Source organism: Rousettus aegyptiacus, unplaced genomic scaffold, assembly GCF_014176215.1.
Source record: "Rousettus aegyptiacus isolate mRouAeg1 unplaced genomic scaffold, mRouAeg1.p scaffold_m13_p_3, whole genome shotgun sequence".
NCBI classification, from domain to species: domain Eukaryota; kingdom Metazoa; phylum Chordata; class Mammalia; order Chiroptera; family Pteropodidae; genus Rousettus; species Rousettus aegyptiacus.
Genome location: NW_023416306.1, coordinates 1,092,840 through 1,112,099, shown reverse-complemented (window position 1 = coordinate 1,112,099; position 19,260 = coordinate 1,092,840). Strand labels below are relative to the sequence as shown.

The 19,260-nt window shown below is 67.4% G+C and overlaps 1 protein-coding gene across 2 annotated transcripts; it reads right to left on the bottom strand.

Moving 5' to 3' along the window:
• Positions 1-288: 288 nt before the first annotated feature.
• SNAPC4 (small nuclear RNA activating complex polypeptide 4) lies at positions 289-19,015 on the bottom strand. Of its 2 annotated transcripts, none has more exons than XM_016153050.2 (24): positions 18,978-19,015; positions 17,871-18,009; positions 17,207-17,253; positions 16,165-16,332; positions 15,890-16,015; positions 15,373-15,451; positions 14,772-14,853; positions 13,921-14,025; positions 13,761-13,833; positions 13,325-13,489; positions 10,810-10,957; positions 10,519-10,625; positions 10,258-10,352; positions 8,454-8,548; positions 7,915-7,994; positions 7,194-7,661; positions 6,332-6,415; positions 5,879-6,092; positions 5,393-5,463; positions 4,989-5,099; positions 4,498-4,525; positions 2,299-4,007; positions 1,029-1,149; positions 289-472 (listed from the first exon to the last, which is right to left on the bottom strand). In XM_016153050.2, exons 2-23 carry the CDS (start codon positions 17,998-18,000, stop codon positions 1,033-1,035), a joined length of 4,302 nt encoding a protein of 1,433 aa, XP_016008536.2. In that variant the 5' UTR covers positions 18,001-18,009; positions 18,978-19,015; the 3' UTR covers positions 289-472; positions 1,029-1,032. The 2 variants fall into 2 exon arrangements, with proteins under 2 accessions (XP_016008536.2, XP_016008538.2); XM_016153052.2 differs by lacking the exon at positions 18,978-19,015 and adding an exon at positions 18,853-18,911.
• Positions 19,016-19,260: the final 245 nt, after the last annotated feature.

Below are 19,260 nucleotides of genomic sequence, written 5' to 3'. Positions count from 1 at the left end.
AAAGAGAAGCAGCCTCGAGGACGAGCTGGGGGCCGCGCGCCTTGGAGGCTGTGCCCCGAAGCCAGGCTGTGCCCCGGGGCTGGGGTGCTGGGACTCGGCTGTGGAGGAACAGAGCCTGCGGGGCGGCCTGGGTGCAGAGGGAGCGGGGCCCCTCGTCTCTGGGGTGGCGCCCAGAGGGCAGGCAGCCCAAGAGCACCCTGTGACAAGGACTCTGCTTCTCTCCCCACGCCCCGGGGAGGCCCAGTCCCCCGCTCTGCCCCGCACCTCAGGAAGACCACAAGAGCCGGCTTCTTGATGAAAAAATAAGACATTTACTCGAACATTCCACTCTGTGCTTGGGGACCAGCTGAGCCCATGACGACGTGCTTACTGCTGACGTAGCCTGGCTTTCCCCTGCAGGGCGGGCAGGGGGCTCCTGGGACGGCGGGGTCCCACCTCCCGTGGGTGGCAGCAGGCATCCAGGCCGGGCTGTCTGGAACACAAGAACACCCTGATGGGGGGTCCCAGACCCCACGGATGGCGCTGTACGGCGACAGGAACCCCAGGCGGCACCGTGCCTTATGGGGGAGGGAGGGGCCCACAGACCGGGCGGTGAAGGTGTCCCCGCCGTGGCGCCCCACCTCTCTGGGACCCCCAACCCCTCCTGCCCCTCCCAGAACCTGGAATCTCGCAGCCCACGCTGCTCGGAGCTGGGCCTTGGGGACCTGCTAAGCACGGTGTCCTCCCCAACTTGGGTCAGTTTCCCAAACAACCCATTTGTGCTGAGGACCAACTTGGCGCCCACATCTGGACTCGTGTCCACGGGGAGGGCAGTGGACCGGGGCGGAGGCCGCTGCCGGGAGCGGGAAATGCAGCCGCGCAGCCGGCCGCTGGCGCCTCGGCGGGGCCGGGGGAGGGGATGCGAGCCCTGCAGACGGCGCGCGGCAGGAAGCGCCTGGGGACGGGGGTGGCCGCAGGGGGCAGCCAGCCCCCCCCCCCCCCCGGACCCAGCCGCCCGCGCCCGGCACCCTCGCGCCTCCCGCGCTCACCTGCTCACAGCAGCCGCCGCCGCTTCCGGGCGTGACGGGCACGTCGGGTCCTCAGCACGTCCCAGTCACGAGACTCATCCGGGCAGGAGGGCGCAGAGCCCTCGCCAGCATCTGGGGCTCCCTGAAACAAAATCCAGGCCGGGGGACAAGCGTGACCCTCCAGCCAGGACGGGCACAGGCTGGGGGGCCCTGTGGACGCCGTGTCCCCCAACGCTTGAAACGGAGCAGCTCGCAAAGGCAGGCGCCAGCAGTGGGAGCCTCTCCAGCCTGGGGCTGGAGCCACCGCCACGTCGGGGCCACGACAGGCAGACAGCAGGAGGGCACTGCCCTCCCCTGGCCCTGCGTGGGCTCCAGCTTCCTGCTGACCCCTCTGAACAGCCCCCGAGAGCCTGCCTCCGCGTCATGGTTCCCCAGCAGAGCCAGCAGGGCGGTGACTGAGAGACTGTGGTGGGAGCGGGGGACGCACGGGGGGCCAGGGAGAGGGAGCCTCTTCCCCTTAACGCCTGGGGCCCAGAGTTTTCACTGCACGTCAGCCGAGAACACAGCTGGGGAGGAAGGCGGCGTTCCCAGCAGCCCGGGCTGGACCAAACCTGCAAGAAGGCTGACGCAGCCCCCAGCCACAACCCTGGCTGGGTCTGCCAGCTCCGTGGCCACTGCCACCCCAGGAGGGGAAGTGGGAGGGCCACCACACGCTCCCTGGGACAACCTCGCAGACTTGGCACAACGGGTCTGAGGCGGCCCAGCTCTCCCGCCCAGCCCCACAGGGGCAGGGGCGGCCTTGCTGGGGACTCCTGGGCACACGCAGCCGGAGGGCGCGGGGACAGGCGTCACAGCCAGTTCCCCGTCGGGAAACGGGCAGCGGTGCTGCAGGCCCCGCGCAGGCAGCCCTCCCGAGGGGGCGGTGCCGGAGCCCACAGCCGGAGGCGCAGGTGCGGAGGCCCCTGCTGAGCCGCGGGCGGGCGAGTGCGCACATGTGCACGTGGACAGAGCCCGTGTCCGGCTCTCCCCCAGACGGGGCCACGAGGCCGGGCTGGCAGCCCACGTCGGGAGCCCAGGTCCTCCCTCGCCTAGCTCCCGGAAGTGGGACAGGTGCAGCCCAGCACCCACGTGCAGCGGGCCGGCTCGGAGCCAGCCTCCTGCTCCTCAGGAACCCACACTGGGTCCTCCGCCGCGGGGACCCCAGCCCCGGCCCCGCCCCCTGGGCAGGCCCCACTCCCACGAGCTGGGGGTGCAAGGAAGTGGGGCGAGGGCTCTGCCCACGGCCGCCCACCTGAACGGGGCTTGTGGCTGCTGGCCTGGCCCGGGGACTGCCGCTCGTCCAGCAGCCCGGCTGCCTGTCGCCATCGGAGAGCGCCAGCTCCCCCAGATCCTCGTGCCCGCTGTCAGGGTAGGCGCAGGCGGCTGCTGACAGCGTGGTGGGGACTCCGCGAGGGGGCAACGTGGCCAGGAGCGCGGGGAGCGTGAAGGCTGCCAGGAAGCGTGCCTTCAGCAGCAGGTAGGCCGGGTTGTCCCCGAGCCACCCCTGCAGCAGCCCCGGCGAGGCCTGCGGGGCGCTGGCCGCCCCGCTGGGCACGAGGGAGGCGGCTTTGTGCTCCAAGGCCTTCTTGTGGAGCAGGAGGCCAGCCAGCGCCCGCAGGCTGCACAGGGCGGGGGGCTGGTAGGGCAGCCTGCCCCGCAGGGGGGGCACGCTCACGCCTCGCTGCCCCCTCAGCCACCCGCGCACGGCCACCTCGCTCTCCTGGGACACCAGGCCGAGGTCCAGGGCCCCCTCCTCAGGCCCCGGCCGCGGTGGGGGTTGCTCCTCTGAGTCCAGAGGCCCCCTGGTCCCCCCTGGGTCTGAGTGGGACACCGGCGTCCCTCCTGGGCCGCTGCTGGGGGAGGCACGGCTGGGTGTGGGCAGCGGGCCGGGCCGGGCCGACTCTGCTCCAGGGTGGTCGGCCATGAGCGCAGTCTTGGAGGCTATTTCTCCAGCCGCTTGGGCCTCTCCAGGGGATGAGTGTCCCTCAGGGGTGCGGGCCATGTCACTGTCCACTCCTGCAGCAGGAACTTGAGATGGCAAGGGCGTCGAAAGGGTCACAAGGTCTGTCTTGGAAGGCGGAGCCAGTTCCATAGCTACGCTGGCCAGGCCTTGGCCCTCCGGAGTCTCCGTCAGAGAAGGAGACAGAGTCACCAACAGTCCTTTGGGCTCGAGGGTCTCTGCTGGCCTGGAAAGGCCTGCCATGGCCGGCCCCGGCATGGGAAGCAGCCCCTGGGCTGTGAGCACCCAGGAGACAGGCAGAGGGGTGCTGGCTGCCATGCATGCTTCACCCCTGTGGGTGCCCAGAGCTGGCGTCAGGCTGAGGGGCTGGACGGGCAGCGGGGCGGGGCTGGGGGCTGCGGGGAGAAAGGGCGGTGCCTCGGGCAGGCCCCTTTTCCGGGACGTGGCAGGGGCCTGGGACTGCCCCAGACCACTCAGATGGCAGCTCACGGGGAGCTGGGTGGGGCCCAGAGCCAGGGCCCTGGAGGCGGCAGGGGCAGTTGGGGCCTTCACAGCCACCGTAGAGGTGGGAACAAAGGCCAAGGCTTGCAGGACGGGGGTTCCCCTGTCCTCAGCCGAGGCCCAGGAGCCAGAAGTGAGACTCGGACCGGCCGCTGTAGGGGCTCTGGGCCTGGAGAGCGTGGACTCGGAGACGGCCGGCCCTGTGGCTGGGGGGGTCGGGGAGGCCAGTGGCAGGGCGGGCTGGAGGACCACAGGCGAGGAGACCAGCAGCTGGCGGGGTAGGACCACAGGGCCCTGGGCAGCCTTGCTGGCTCGAGCCTCCCGTAGCCGCTTCTCTCGAAGCAGCTCGGACACAGTCTTGGGCTTGGGCCGGGGGCCGCACGATGGTGGTGGGGGCGCCTGTGGGGTGCGCTCGGCCCGGCAGGCCTGCGGCCCCCGGCTCCCTCTGCAGAGGGCACTTTTCGCAGCTTCCCGCGCTGGCACGTTCTGCAGGAGGCAGCCTGAGGAAGAGCAGGACACGCACCGAGGTCCAGGCGGCTGCCCCAGACACGAGCCGCCCCCCGCACGCCGCTGGGAGGCCGTCCTGCTGGGCGCTCACTGGGAGCCCAGCACCCAGGCCGAGAGGGACCCGCCAGTCTGGCTGCACATCCCGCCCCCCCCTGCCGGCCCTCACCTCCCCTGCTGCTCGGCCCTAAGTCGCAAACGCCCCCAGTCAGGCTGGGCTGCTGCCCGCCCTCCCCGTGTTTCCCTCAGGACCCCAGACCCCCGCCCGACTCCGCTCGAGTGGTGGCCTGGTGCTGCCAGGAGAGGCCTCGGGGCTCACATGCTGGGCTCACAGGGGGGAGCCCCAGGCGCTGCCGCGGCCCCAGCTCAGGGCAGCCACTCTCGTCCCTCTTACGGGACCCAAACGAGGCCCCTCGCCGAGCCCCAAAGCCAAAGCCTGGGAGGCCTGGCCTCTGCCTCTGCGGACGGCTGGGGTGGGGGGCGTACCTGTGCTGCTCCGGGCACGCGGGGGCACCTGGAGAGGAAGGAGAATCAGCACCGTGGGGTCCGTGCGCACTTCGCCGCTCGTCTGCGGCAGGGGTGGGCGCCAAAGCCCCCGCCTGCACCCGCTCTGCGTGCCGCTCGGGCTGCCGGCCGGCCTGGACGGCCCGCGTGGCCCTCGCACCCCGTACCCTGGGCACTGGCCTCCCTTCTGACGCAGCCCCACCCAGAGGCACCCTTGGGAGGGCCCACTGGGAGAGGCCGGGGCCTGGCTGCTCGGGCAGGACAGCACGGCCTTCTCTGGTTCTAGCACTAGCAATGGCATTTCGTGGTTTCCTCCGGTGGAGGCCGGGCTCAGGGACGTGGCCTCTTGCCGAGCCCCTTGGGCTTGACCGCCTGCCCCGGGGTGACGCCGGGACAGCAGGGTGGTGGGTGTGGTGGGGGAGGCGGGTCCCAGGAGCCTGGCGCGCCCCGGCCCAGCACTCACCCCTCCTCACCTGCGGGGGCTGCCGCAGCGGCTCCTGGGCACCAGCGGGGGGCAGAGTGGCCAGCCGGGCCTTCCGCTCCCGGACGACCTCCATGCAGCCGGCCGTGTCGATCTGGAACAGCTGCGAGACACACGTGGCACACGCGTGACCACGCGGCAGGAGGCCTGTCCTGAGGCTGCCGCACACGCAGGCCGGCTGTGCCCACGGCGCCTGTCACGGAGCAGACCCCGCGGCACTCGACTCCGTCACGCTCGGGCTTCCCTGGGCCCGTCCCCCCCAGGGGCGGGGACACGGAGCCACGGTGGCCCCGCCGTGTGGTCAGGCTCCGAGCGACTGTTTGCCAGGCTCCCGAGTGGAAGGCTGGGCCTCAGGAGGCCCCCACGAAGCCGCGCGGTCCGCAGCGCAGAGCTCACCTGGATGAGCAGGGCAAACACCGGGGTGCTGGCCAGGCGGGCGTCCTGCAGCCGCGCCCTGATGCTGTCGGCTGCGGGGACGAGAGCAGATGTGCAGAGTTGCCCTGGCCGCCAAGCCCCAGAGACGGCGCCAGGCAGGGAGCCCCAGGGAGCCCCAGGGAGCCCCACCCCAGCGGCTGCCACGCTCAGCCCACAGGGCTTGGCCCGGTCTTTGGGGCCAGAGTGCTGACAGCTAATGCTCGGGCAGCCCGACCAGCCCTTGGAAACCTGCACGTGCGCCCACGTGGCCACGACCCTGCTGAGGCCTGGCCATCGGGTCACCCCAATCTGACCATCGTGTGCCAAGCAGGACAGGGGCGAAACCAACACCCGACTGAGCAGACACTCTGCAAACGTGAGTGCACATCCGCAGGCCGCCCCGCGCCCCGCCGCCGGTCCCCGCCCCGCGCCCCATCGGCAGGCTCCCAGAGGGGCCCCGGGCAGCACCTCGAGTGTGCGCCACGGCGGGCCGCCGGGGCAGGCACGGCAGAACGTCGCCCGCCCACGGGCTCACAGCCACCAGAAGCCGGCGCTCCAGGGGCCTCCGGTGCAGGGCGTGCCCCCGCGGCCACTGCCGCGCACAGCGCCTGACCAGCACGCGGCCTCCGGGGCCGGTCCCCTGAGCAGAGCTGGACGGGCACGGCTGCCTTGGCTCTTCAGCCTGTGGGGGAGAAAGGCACCTGGGTCCCGCCCTCTCCATGCTGCCCACCACCCCCCGCCCCCGTGTGGAGGGGATGGGGGACCCTCAGGCCAGGCGGGGAGCAGGCAGGGGTGGCCGTGAGGTGAGTGCGGGCAGGTGTGGGTGGAATGCAGGGAGGTGGCTGCAGGTGTGGGCGGGGTGCAGTGGTGGGGTGCAGGCGTGGGCGGGGTGCAGGGGGGTGGCTGTAGGCAGGCCCTTACTGGCAGCCGGCACCCAGTGTCCGAGGCCTTGCTGAGCACCTGCGGCGCGGTCTCCGGGGGCCCCTTCAGCAGACGCGTCCCACTCTGAGAAGACGACGGGAGGCTGCATGGGTGGGCGTCCGGCGCGGAGCCCGCCACCTGAGCAGGCGCACACCTCCTTGCCAGACCCCAAGGTGCACACGTCTGCACCCGCGCTGAGAAATGTGCTGTGAAGTATGGTGGCCTCAGAAAGGGTCTCCCCCAGGGCTACCAGAGGTGCCCCCCGAGAAAAGATTGCGTTGGGGACTCAGGGCCCCATGTCACAGACTCAGGAAGAGACCAGTCCGGGCAGACAGGAGCCACAGGAGTGCACCCTGCCCTCCACCGAGTGGCCCGCTGCTCCCTTGGGGTCGCAGTGGGACCTCCATCCTCCACCAGCCGGACCAGCCTGCTCAGCCCAGGCTGCTGCGCGGGGGCTGCGGGCGGACCCCACACCCAGAACCCCATGGCGCCACGACCAGCTGGAACAGATCCATGGGGTCACCAAGTCAGCCCTGCAGGCTAGGAGGAGATGGCCTCTCTGTGTCCTACCTGCTCCCTACAACTCGGGGTCCAGGTGCCCTTGGCAGCTCTCCCACATAGCTTTTAAAGCACACGAGTGGGGTAAATGAGGCCACCAGCCTCAGGGAGCTGCTGCCCTGGGCCTGGCTCTGCAACGGGCCAGAGCGAACACTCTCAGCGCGAGGGGCCTGTCTGGCCCCCACACCCAGAATGTGGCTGGCACAACACCAGGCCAGCCCACTGTTCCCGAGTGCCAGTGGGGTGACTGCCAAGCAGCAGCATGCCCCCCCCACACCCGATCTGGGGGTGCACCGGGGCCCACCTCATCGGCTGGCCCCTCTGAGCTCGAGGGCGGAGTGTGCTCCGAGCGTGGGTTCCCGACGTCCGTCACGGCAGCGCTGTGGGTGGCGGAGGGGGCCTGGGCCTGGCCTGCCCTCTCTGTGGGTGCCCGGGCTGTGGCGCCCGCTGCCCTGCTGCCCCCTCTGGAGCCTGCAGGAGGGCTGGGGGAGGCGGCCAAGCCCCCCGCGCCCCCTCCCCACAGCCTGTCGGCACCCTGCCTGGCGGGAATCCACAGGTCCACGTCTGGCACGCTGTGCCATGCTGACGGCAGCACCCGGCCACCCTCCTGGGCCTCTGGGGCCTCCTCCGGCTCCGGCTCTGGCTCCGAGTCCTCCTTGCTGCTCCCGCTGCTGCTGTCCCCGCCGCTGTCCCCGTCGCTGTCCCCGCTGCTGGAGCTCCACCGCACGGTGCGGAGGGGCCGCCGCCGGCCCCGGCCCCGCCTCTGCTGCTTCTGTGGGGAGGGGCTGCTTGGAGGCCTCGGCCGTCCCCAGTGGCAGGGACGGCAGGCAGGGCAGCGCGTGTGGCACGGGGAGCACGTCCCCTCCGACGGCTCTGGGGAGGCTGGCCGCCCGCCGGGCCGGGGCTCTGCCTGCCCTCGGCCACTGGGAGAAGAGCCACCGAAGCCAGAAACCAGACACCCCGCCCCCGCCCCCAGCGAGGCTGCCCCGCAGGTGGCCTTCGGGTGACTCCCGGCGACGCCTCACCCTGACCATGACTTTCCACTTGCTCAGACACTGGGAGCCTGACCGCTGGGGCAGCTCGGATGCTATTTTCGCCCAGTGACCTACGAAGCAAAACGACCCGGCACTGGCTTCACGCGAACGGCCTGACGTGAGCTTCTCAGCCTGGGCACAGGCTCCCCCCCAGACGCGGCTGCGCGCCCCCGAAGACACACAGTGTGTCCATCAGGGCACGCCCCCACGCCCACGCGCGAGCGGGCCCAGCGCCAGGCGAGGAACGGCCGGCTTGACTAAACTGAGTGATCCACGTAAAAAGCTGCCTTTTCTAGAAAAGCAACCTGCACAGCGCTGGCCGCGGGTGCTCCGGGCGCTAGTCACACCGCCTCCCTTCCCGTTGGCCACCCGCACTTCTAAACGCCCTATCGTGGCCGCGACCCCGTGTTCAGTGGGGAGACGGCCGCCATCCGCCGAGGCGGTGGCCTGGGAGCGAGGCAGAGCGCCAGGCCCCGCGCGAGCACAAGGCCGCCCGCAGCCCAGGGGGGCGAGCACGCCCTGGGACTCACCGACGCCGTGCTTCTCTATCAACTCGGCCAGCTTCTCCTCCTCTTTTGGAGTCCAGCGCCCCTTTTTCAAGCTGGAATGTAACCTCCTGAGATACCTGAAAATGATGCAGAAACAAAGGGACGTTTCGGACGCTACGGCAGCCACCCGCCATGGCCCCGGCCCCCACGACGCCTTCCGAAACATGATGTCGAAGGCACAGGTGACCCAAGAAAAACACAGACAGGTTGGATGTCGTCAAGTTAAAAACCTTCACGCTCAAAGATCACCATAAAGGAAGTGAAAAGACCCACAGGCCAGGAGAGGACGTTTGCTACCGGTCTGTCTGAGAAGCGACTTCGACTGGAGTTTTACAAAGGACTCTCCGAGTCGGCGACAGGAAACGAATGACTGGATTTCAAAAATGGGCAAAAGACGTTTCTCCAGAGAAGATGTGCTAACGGCCAGGATGAGATGCCGCCTCGCACCCAGCGGGACGGCTACCATCACACGGCCACGGTGAGTGTGGCGAGGACCCGGCGGGCCGGAGCCTCGCCCCAGGCGTGGCCGCCGCTCTGGGGAAAGCCCGGCGGCACCTCCGCCGTCCGCGCAGGGCTGCCGCGTGCCCGACGAGCCCCCTCCCGGGCGAGCATCTGAGGCGGGGACAGCTGTGCGCACGACCCACAGGTGTGCTCGTTTGCCCCGCCCGTCCCCGCCGCGGCAAACACCAGGGTCCCACCCGTTCCGAGGCCGCATCCTGCCCTGCTGTGCACGCGCCTTACAGCCCGCCTTCCTCATCCAGCGGTGGGCACGCAGGTGGCCCCTTGCTCCTGCCTGCTGTGCCCAGCGCCGCTGGGCGCATGGGTGTGCAGGCGGACGTGCGAGCCCGTGCCGAGCCCCTCAGCCGTGCAGTGGGGGTGCTGGGCCACACGCCGTTCTGTCTCACTCCAAGCACCTGCCACGCTGCTGTCCGCAGCGGCTGCGACCCCACCATCAGCTCTAGGGGTCCGATTTCTCCACATCCTCGCCAACAGGTGCTACTCCCCACTTTTAAAAACGATAAGCGTCCTAGTGTGTGCAAAGCAGTAACTTTCCATGCTGATTTGCACTTCCATAACGACTAGCAACATTAGTATCTTTTTCAGTGTTCAATGGCTCTTTGTATTTCTTCTTTGGAGAAGTGCCCATTCAGGTCATTTGCCCATTTTTGAATTGTTTGCTTTTTCGTCTGGGGAATAAGGTTTGTTTGAGGGGTGATCAAAGTATTCCAAAAACGTCGTGGTGATGGCTACACAGCTCAATGAACATGCCAAAAACCATAGAACTGCACACTTTAAAAGGGGGAGATATATGGTATATAAATTACATCTTAATAAAACTGTTTAAAAAAACAAAACAAGCTGGGAAAAGAGCTGGAGTGCCTGCCGGGAACCCTGCCCCGCAATGATCCGGGAGAGGAATTCAGACCACAGGGAACTTGCCCACCAGGGCCCGCCTCAACCTGAGTCTGCATAAAAGCCTGATTTCATCATTTATTACTATTTCATTTATTTTTTTTTGCACCTACAGCACCTGGTCTTCCTAGGGAGTCTCCCTTCCAAGTACTAACCAGGCCCGACCCTGCTCAGCTTCTGCGACCAGATGGGATGGGGCTTGTTCAGGGTGGCACGGCCGCAGACAAGGCCGGGTTTCAAAGAAACAGCCACCCTGCTTCCCAGCCGGGCCCCCAGCCCGCGAGCCACCTCCTGCGCCAGACGGCCCCGGCCCCGGCCTCCCTGCCCCGGCCTCCCAGCCCAGTCAGGCCCCCGCCCAGCGCGGCCGACTCACCGATCTCGGCACTGGGCGTCGCTCCTCCCTGGCACCTCTGCCCGGATTTTAAACCAGTCCTGCTCCCCGTACTTGGTGACCGCTTGAAGCAGCTTCTGCAGGAAGGGACGGAGGGACAGTGAGCCCCGTATGTAGGCACAGCCTCGCACCCCGACTTGGCTCGCCTAGTGAGGGGTCGTCAGGGGCTCAGTGACCACTCAGGTGTCCTGGGCCTCCAAGGGGACGGTAAGCGGATGGTTCTCCGCGGCCCCCCACACCTACCGCATCTTCCTCTGGGGCCCAGAAGCCCTTTTTCAGGCTGGGATCCAAGCTCTTGGTCCACCGGTAGATGAGCTGCATGGAGTCTCTGCCTTCCATGTAGTAGACGACTGGGGGCAGAGAGGCCTCGTGAACCCCGAAAGGAGCCGCCTGGCAACTGAGGACGGAGCCAGGGACATCCCGACTTCTTCCAGCCTCTCAGGAACCACCCCCATCCGCGAGTCCCACCTGCACGGGGGCGGGGCCTCGGCCCAAGGCATGGACGTGGCCGCGGGCCGCCGGGCACTGCCTTACTTTTCCGGTAGGGGATGTGGCTGCCCACGCGCATCTCCTGGACCAGCTGGGTGAGCATGCGGTCCTCCTGCTCCGTCCACTCCTTGCGCTTCAGGGCGGTGTTGTGCTGCTGGAACTTCTGCAGGCACTGGAAGGCGCTGCGGCCGGTCTGCCCGAGCCAGAGCAAGGGCGTCACGGGAGTGCCCCGCGCGGGCAGGTGTCCCTCCCGGGCACAGCCGGCAAGAAACACCTCGCGGGACACGCGCTTCCGTGAACCGCGGGCCTGCTTCCCCCACCGGGCCCCCTGGGCACAGCGCGGAGCTTCCCAGGGACGGAAGGAGGTAGGTTTGGAAAACCCAACGACGCTTCCGTTTACGCGGCCCCCAAACTGAACCGCAAGCTCAGAGCTCGCGCAAAACTGCCCGCTCCGCAACGCCTGAGGCAGGGCCGCCTGGCATGGCCGCGCCCCCTCCGGAGCGTGCGGGGTCTCCTCGAAGCCCTGGAAGCCCGCTCAGGGGCGGCCAAGGGGTGCCCGTGAGCAGGGACGTGTGCCATCTGCTGGCCTGTGACGGCGACGCCTTCTTAGGTACGACGCCGAGATCACGAACCACACGAGAAAGAACAGCGTCTGCGCCGGGCGAGACCGCGTGGACAGGAAGGAGACGAGCCGCGGGCCCCGAGGGAGGCCCTGCACGGGGCGCATCTGACGGGGGCCGTCACCGAAAGGCAGGAAGACCTCCCTCAGCTCAACCGTGAGAAACCCCCGGGCTTAAACATGGGCCAAGGACCTTCGCAGACACGTCACTGCAGAAGGCGCGTGGACGGCAAATAAGCACGTGAGCAGCGCCAGGTCAGGGCACCGGAGAGACGCAAGTTAAGAGACCGCCGCACGGCAGAAGCCGCGGCGCGACCCACGCCCCCAGCGCCGGGGGCCACAGGCAGGGGCATCAGCTGCGGGGGGGGACGCGAACGGCACGGCCGCCCTGGAGGACGCGTGGCTGTCGCCCACGGGACCAAACACACTCCACGCGACCCAGCAGTCGCGCTCCCTGGCGTTCCCCCGACAGCCGAAAACCTCCGTCCGCGCGCGCTCCTGCGCGCGGCAGTGACGGCAGCCCGACCGTCCCCGACGGAGCGCGGGGCGGCCCAGCCACCCTCCGCAGGTGACGGCCCAGCACGCCGCGGCACGTCCAGACGGCGGGACGTTACTCAGGACTGCCACGCCTGAGACACGGGGAGGAGCCCCGCACACGCGCGGCTGGCAAGGCAGCCGACCTGCGCTTCCAATGCTGGGACACCCTGGAAAAGGCACGGCTGTGCGACAGTGACGAGACCGGGAGCACCGAGGGTTTTTAGGGCGGAATAACTGCTCTGTGTGAGGCCACCGTGGGGGGTACGTGTCCTCACGCATTCACCAAACCCACACCGCCAACGCTGCGCCCTCACACTGACCAGGAACCTGGGGTGCCCAATCAGAGCAGGTCCATCCACCTCCAGGCAAGCGGTGCTGATCACGGGGGAGACTGTGTGTGTGCGGGGAGGGGGGGGGAGCAAAGGGCACGCGGAAATCCCTGTACCTTCCTCTCAGCTTTGCCATGAACCTAAAACTGCTTTTAAAAGAAAAGTTTTTAAAGCGAAAGCTAAGAAAGTTTTCTTACAGTACAATTTACCAAGTTAGGTAAAAGCACACAGCTTGACGCAGTACACTACACAGCCGGCAAACGCACGAAGCGAGGCTCTGGCAGACACGGGAGAAAAGCCTTTCGCCAGTTGGGCGGGGTCCCACCCAGCAGCCCAGCGAACCACTCGACGGGCTCCGGACGCCCAGCCCCGCGTAGGAGAGAACGCGCTTCGCTTTCAAACGGCTTTGGGACGCTCGCTTTGGTTTGCTTCGGTCACATGCTTGGCCATAAAAGCAATAAACCAAAAAACGGAGATTTTGCAGATCACCTTCTCAGGTCACAAACCAATACAATTTGAAACGAAAAACGACAAAAGGATTCTCAGACACGCAACTACCTGGAAATGGAAAACGTACTCGTACATAGACTAAGACCCAAAGAGGCGGCTTAAACTGAAATCACAGCCACTCCGGAAACTTCCAGAAACAACTCGCACCCAGCTGAGGTCAGAGAAGCGGCCTTCAGCGCCTTCACCACTGAAGAGAGGCCGCAAGGAACCCAGTCCCCACCTCGGGAAACTGAAGCCAAGAAACACGACCGAGCTAAACTCCTGTGAGCTGGATGGGGCAGAGAACGGTGGGGGCGCACGCAGCCAGGTGGGCCCGAGACCGAGGGCCGCGCGCCAGCTCCCGGGGAAGGGAGAGGCGCGCTCAGAGAGCCGATGGGGTCTCAGGAGCCCGAGGCTTCCGGAGACGCGGCCCAGGGAAGTGTGGCCGGGTCACCCACCCTGAGAGGCATACCCTTGAAGGCCCCACGGGACAGGCCCGGCTGTGGTGTGACGCAGCCCGTGAGGGCCCCGAACCTGGGTTCCCGAAGCGACCCCGGCCTCAGGGCCTCGGCGGGCCCCTCCTTACCCCCAGCTCCTCGGCGACCCGCTGCCACTCCAGGTGGCCGTGCTGGGCCGCGAGGGCCTTCAGCTGGCGCACCTCCTGCCCGCTCCACTCCTGCTTGTTGACGCTCGGGTGCTCCCAGTTCTGCCAGAACTTCTGGATCTGCCCCGCACTGCGGCTGCCTTCGAACTGCGCGGAGAGACCAGCCTGGGGGGCATCGCCACCTGCCGGCCAGCGGCTGGGCACACAGCGAGGGGAACCTCCGTCCGGGGGGCCCGCACTGGCGCAGCCAGAATGGAGGTCTGGTTCCTCAGGTGGAGCACAAAGCCTTCGCGCCACCGCTCCCCGAGGCGCCAAAATGGGGAGCCCCAGGGAGCCACCCGCACCGCTGGCCGCAGAGGTGTGGCCTGAACCCCAGGGGCCGACCCGCCGCCTGCAGCCCATGTCCTGCCCGACTCACGCTCATGTTGGAGATCTTCTCCCAGTCGTGGCTGTCCAGCCGGCTCCCCAGCAAGGCCTCCTCCGGGAGCTGGCTGCAGGAGCGGACGAGGCGCCGGGTCAGGCCGTCCTCCCCGGCTGTGCCCGGCCGACCCCGGCCCCGCCCCCCGCCGAGCGCTCACTTGATCTCCTGAATCTCCCGCTCAGCCTCGCGGCTCTGCTTCTCCAGGGCCCGCCGCTCCGCCTCGCTCGCCACCCTGCTGCGCTTCTGCTGCAGGTACTCCAGCCTGCAGCACGGGGCAGAGGCCCGGGGTCACGGCGGGACGCGCGTGCTGCGGGGCCTCTGGGCTGGTGGCCCCACACGACGCAACGAGGCGGCGGGGAGCACAGCCTCGGGGCCTCGGGAGTGGCCTTGGGGGGCGGGCTCGCCCAGAGATAGCGGTGGCCCCCTCCAGCTGTCGCTGTGGCCATGTGTCTGCTGCCGCAAGTGGCAGTGACTGCTGGCTGCCCCCATGTCTCCGAGCTCAGTGTCCCAGGCCCCAGCTCAGTGCTCACAGACGTCCTGGCCCTCGTGCCCAGGAACGAGGCAGACAACAGGCTCCGAGGCCCGCGACAACACTCTAAGACTATAGCCACTCCCAGGACCGGCTGGGGAGAAGACCCGCCTCTCCCGCAGCAAACCCTGGCGGCATGGGGTGGTGTGAAGCCACCCTGGGACCTCAGCTGGCCACAGGTGCTATGACTGGGTCACATGACACCTCCCCACCTGCAGACACACAAAGCAGGTCTCCTGAAGGGGCCATTTCCACAGGTGCAGGGCAAGGCCCTGACCAAACCAAGTGCCCCGGAGACAACCAAACGTGGCTGCTCGGCCCAACACAGCCCTCACGCACGCAGCCTCGACACTCGGCTGTCCCCGGGAGGAGGTTCAGGGGTCAGCACCTCTCCCTGGCGGGAAGGGGGTGGCTGGACCGAGCCCCACCAGCCCGAAGCTGCCGGCTGGGCAGTGGGCGGCCGCCGGAAGGTGACTCACTTGAGCAGCTTGGGCTGGAGCAGACGCTGCAGACGGTCGCTGACCACGGACTTCCTGAGCAAGGCCTTCTCCCAGTGCTTCCCTGGGGGCAGATGCGCCCACAGCTCACACCGGCACCTCCCCGGGACGCCCATCCTCTCATCAGACCCCCCAGCGCGCCCGCACGGCGCTGGCTCTGGCTTCCATGGTAAGTCGGAAGGAGCGGAGGCCAGGCCGCGGCTGTGCAGGTGCCCGGGCGGTGGTGGGCCTGACGGGGGGCTGGCAGGGGTGCCAGCCACCACCCAGCGAGCATGGCTCCGCCTGGGCCTGGCGCAGGCTCACCAGGGCCTCCAGGGCTGCACGTCCTGGGCTGGGACTGGCGAGCGAGCCCTAGGGGTGGTGGCCCTGGCCTGCCCCAACGATGGCGTGCTCGCAGGACCCCGCTGGGCATGGGAAAAGCGGGGGCTAGGTGTGAAGCCGCCCTGGGACCCCAGCCAAAGCCCGCAGGAGCCTGGGAAGCCCCCGTGAGAGCTCGTGCTTGGGGGCGGGGCGGGCCGCCAGTGGCCAGCTCCGTGGGCGCGCGGGGCCGGGGCCGGGGCTGGGGCTGGGGCTGGGCCCTCACATTTCGTCACCAGGAGCGCCTCGAAAGCCTTGATGCCCTGGGCAGCCTTGTCCCGTGCGTCTTCGTTGGCAGGAGGGCCCTGTCAGAAGACAGCGTCACGATGCACGCCTCGGTGCACACATACGGGGGGCTGCCACGAACTCAGCCCCCTGCCCTCACCCCCCTGCAGCAGCCTGGCCCGGGCACCCGGCCCCAGAGCTGCTGCCTCAACGGGCAGGAGGCGGGGAGGGCTGCTGGCAGGAACGGGGGACTGGCACACCAGGCCTCGACTCTGCTACCAGGCTGCCACCGTGGCCCCCTCCGAAGGACACACCCCAGGGCCTTATCCACGCAGCAGAGGCCAGCTGGCCCCATCCAGGAGTGGGGGCCCTGACTCTGACCACTGGGCCCAGAACTTTTAGGGTGTTGGAAGGTGTTATTCTGAAGAAGCCAGGGAACTCACAGCAGCCCCCACAGATCACAGGATGTGTGCCCCCGACTCCCCCCACCAGGGAGCCAACGCCCCTCGCTGACTCACCACTCCGGTCACCCTGTCCTTGAAGTAGGGCTTCATGAAGTGCCCTATGTACAGATTCGGGGGCAGGCTCTTGCCGTCCTTCACCTTGGGGCCTTTGGATCCTGCCAGATCCCACAGGACACCCTCCTGTGGAGACACAAGGGGCCCCTCTGTGGCCAGGCGGCAGTTGCCCTACTTGTGGAGACAGGGACCCGGGCGGCCGGGGAGCAGGCCCCACCCGAGCCCTGGTTCTGGGAGGCCTGGCCCGGGGGTTCTCGGGGCCGACCGCGCCCCACCTGCTGCTCCCGGTTCTGCGCCAGCAGCAGGCTGACCTCCGCCAGCTTCTCCTGGACGACTTCCTGGTAGACCATGTTCAGCTGCAGGCAGGTCTCTGGATCTTCGGGGAGTGTCTTCTCCTTGGTGTCGTCCTCATCATTGCTGACATCACCCCATCTTTCTTCTTCCTGGACACAGGGGAAGTTGCCGGTGAGGGTGAGGGCGAGGGGCACACAGGCACCCCCCTGCCCCGTCCTCGTGGCCCAGGTGGGCTGACAAGCCTCCAAGCCCACGTTCCGGCCGCTGGACCGGCGTGCGCATGCCCTCACTTAGAACACGAGGAAATCCAATTTCTAGGAACGTGCTTGGGGTGTGGGAGGTGTGAGGAAATGAGTAATTTCACTTTCTACAACAAGCATTTCTGTGAAACCTGAACTGTGTCATGGACCCACAAGACTTCTACCACTGGCAGGTGACGACCCAATGCAATGACAGCAGAACTAAAAAACGGAAGTGATCCAAACGTCCATCGGAAGGCAATGCACCTGAACAGCTGCAGTCACTCCATGCCAGGTGACTGCCACCCGTTACGAGAGACAAGAGATAACTCTGTACCTGAAAACCAAGCTTAAAACGTTTCCAAAACGACACAAAATTCTAAAATAGTCAAAGAACAGTAACTGGTGTAAATAAGTGATTTCTCGTCAGGCACTGTTCTAGGTACTCGTACGTGCAAACTGCCTTGGGCTGTAACTGTCTCCACTGTACAGATCAGTAAATCGAGACACAGAGAGGTAAGCTGCGAGGGGCAGGACCCAAGACATGTGACATCGAGATGAATGCATGTTAAAAAGAACTCAAAAAAAACAGAACAAATACCAAACTATTAACAATTGCTATTCCTCGGAACGATTGTAGTTTTGATGAATACTTTGTGATCTTTCATCTTTAACAACAAGCACGTTATTTTTAAAATTCATGACACCAAGACCCCATCCTGGGCCCGCTGGAGGGGTGGTGTGTCTGCCCCTGTGGGAACGCCCAGCTCCCGTCAGTAGTTACCGAGATCGGGGGACCAGCAGCGTCTGAGTCCTCATCGGGCGGCGAATCTGTGGGAATGCAAGCGCACCGTGTTGATGACTGGAGACAGAAACAGGTGGCCGGCAGGGGACCCCACAGGCCCCGAGGAGACAACTAGCGGGCGCAGCACTTGGCCCATATCCTAGGCGGCTGCTGGCAGGGGAGGGGCTAAAAGACCTTGGGGTGAGACGAGCATCGCTTCCCTCCCCGATGGCGCCCGGTGGCTGAGCACCGCTCACTGACCGGCAGGCGGGCGCTGGACTGAGGGCAGGGTCAGTGGGAAAGAAAAGACCCAGGCTAAGGTGAAGTGCCCCTAGGCACGTAGGGACCAGTGCCCCGCCAGGACGATCAGGGGAGGCTCAGGGGAGGCTTCGCGGTGACAGATCCATCCTGGGGGGTGGAGTCGGTCAGAGGGAGGGAGGCATCTGGCCGCAGAGCTGAGCCCGGGGCCAGAGAGGGGTGGGTGGGCCAGGGGCCCTGAACGGCTCAGCCCCTGCAGGCAGGACTCCAGGAAGAGCTGCGGTGAGGAGCACTCGGGCCCCGGGGGGGCGGAGGGCAGTGGGCAGGCGGGCAGAATGCGTGCTTCAGCAGCAAGGCCCTAGCGGCACCGCGGGGTAGTACAGCTGGCAGGGGCCGAGGCGCTGACCTGCGTCTGAATCCGATTCAAGGCTCGAGTCTGAGACTTCCACGTTGATACTCGAGGAGCAGGGATCCAAAATCCTTTCCAGCTCCTTGATCTCCTTTGCTATTTTCTCTCTTTCAGCATCTATATCCATGACTTCCGCCTGCCTCCAAAACACGTGGTGTTAGAAACCAAAGGTGCACGTGAATCCCGCTCTCCTTCAACATGCACGCCTGCGGGGGCGGTGGAAGCCGGGCTGAAGCAGGCGCTGGGCTCCGGACACCTGGCCGAGGGAGACCAGACACCCTCCCATGGCCCATGAACGCCCACTCTTGGCTCTCAGGTGCTAAAGCTACCGGAGTGGGTCGTGCCTGCTCTAAGGCTGCAGCCAGCACAGGGGGGAGTGATGGACACCAACACGGCCCAACCGCCCACGACCAAGCCATGAGTCAGCTGGTCACTCAAGGCAGAAAGAGCAGGGGGTGGTGGCAGACACCAGAGGACAAGGCCAGGGGCCATGGAAAAGCTGAATCCAGGACCCCAGCTGGAGGTGCAGCCGGCTGTCCTGCGGCAGTGCTGGACACACAGAAGCGGTCTGGCAAACGTTCAGGGAAACGCAGACTGACCCGGCGGCCGGCACTGACAGCACAGGGAAGAAAGCCCCCGAGCACAGGGCCTGCCATGGGTCCTGTCACATCGCCAGCACCTACAGCAGCACCTTGGCCGCGTCTGACACTAAACGGGGGCCTGATGCAAGACAGGAGCGCTCAAAGCGGTGAGGAGCCCGAGCGGGAGAAGGCGGGGGATGAGGCATGGGCAGGGGAGCTGCCGGAGACCCGGCACGGACCCAAGGGCCAAAACCGAGCAGGAGGAACAGCGTCCCCTGCCCTCGGCAAGGCCTCTGCTCCGAGACTGGCGGGGACGAGGGCAGCCACCGCTTGGGACGGCCCCCCGCTTCTGCACAAAGCGCCTGGCTGACACCGAGACGTCCACGGACGGAACTCACCTGAGAGCCGCGGGCCGGCGGCACCCCGCAGGCGGCGCCCGTCGCCACCGTCGCGACCCCTGCACGCTCTCCTGCCAACCCGCCCGGGCCCGGGACACCGCCGCCACCCTCACCCGCGCCCTCACCTGCCGGCAGCACAGGCGCCGCCGCCGCCACCGCCGCCACCGCACCACGCTTCCGGCAGCCGCGCGACTCGGGCGCCGCAGGCCGGAAGTCCCGCCTCCGCGGCCGCGCTCCAGACGCGGGGCACGCCGGGACGGGCCCGGGCGGCGGGCGGGCCGGTGCTGCCCCCGCGCGGCCGGCCTCGGAATGCCCGCGCCCGCGCTCCGCCCGGCCCGGCCGCGGGCCGCTGCCCGGTGGCGCACGAGCCCCTAGCCCACGCCGGCCGCCGCCCAGCCGCGCCCTGGG

Coding starts and splice junctions, on each gene's coding strand:
- SNAPC4 (XM_016153050.2), bottom strand. CDS start 18,000: ATGGATATAGATGCTGAAAGAGAGAAAATAGCAAAGGAGATCAAGGAG. Junction 15,452..15,889: donor AGGACAGGGTGACCGGAGTG/GTGAGTCAGCGA, acceptor GTCTTCTGACAG/GGCCCTCCTGCCAACGAAGA. Junction 4,008..4,497: donor GCGTGCCCGGAGCAGCACAG/GTACGCCCCCCA, acceptor GCTCTTCCTCAG/GCTGCCTCCTGCAGAACGTG.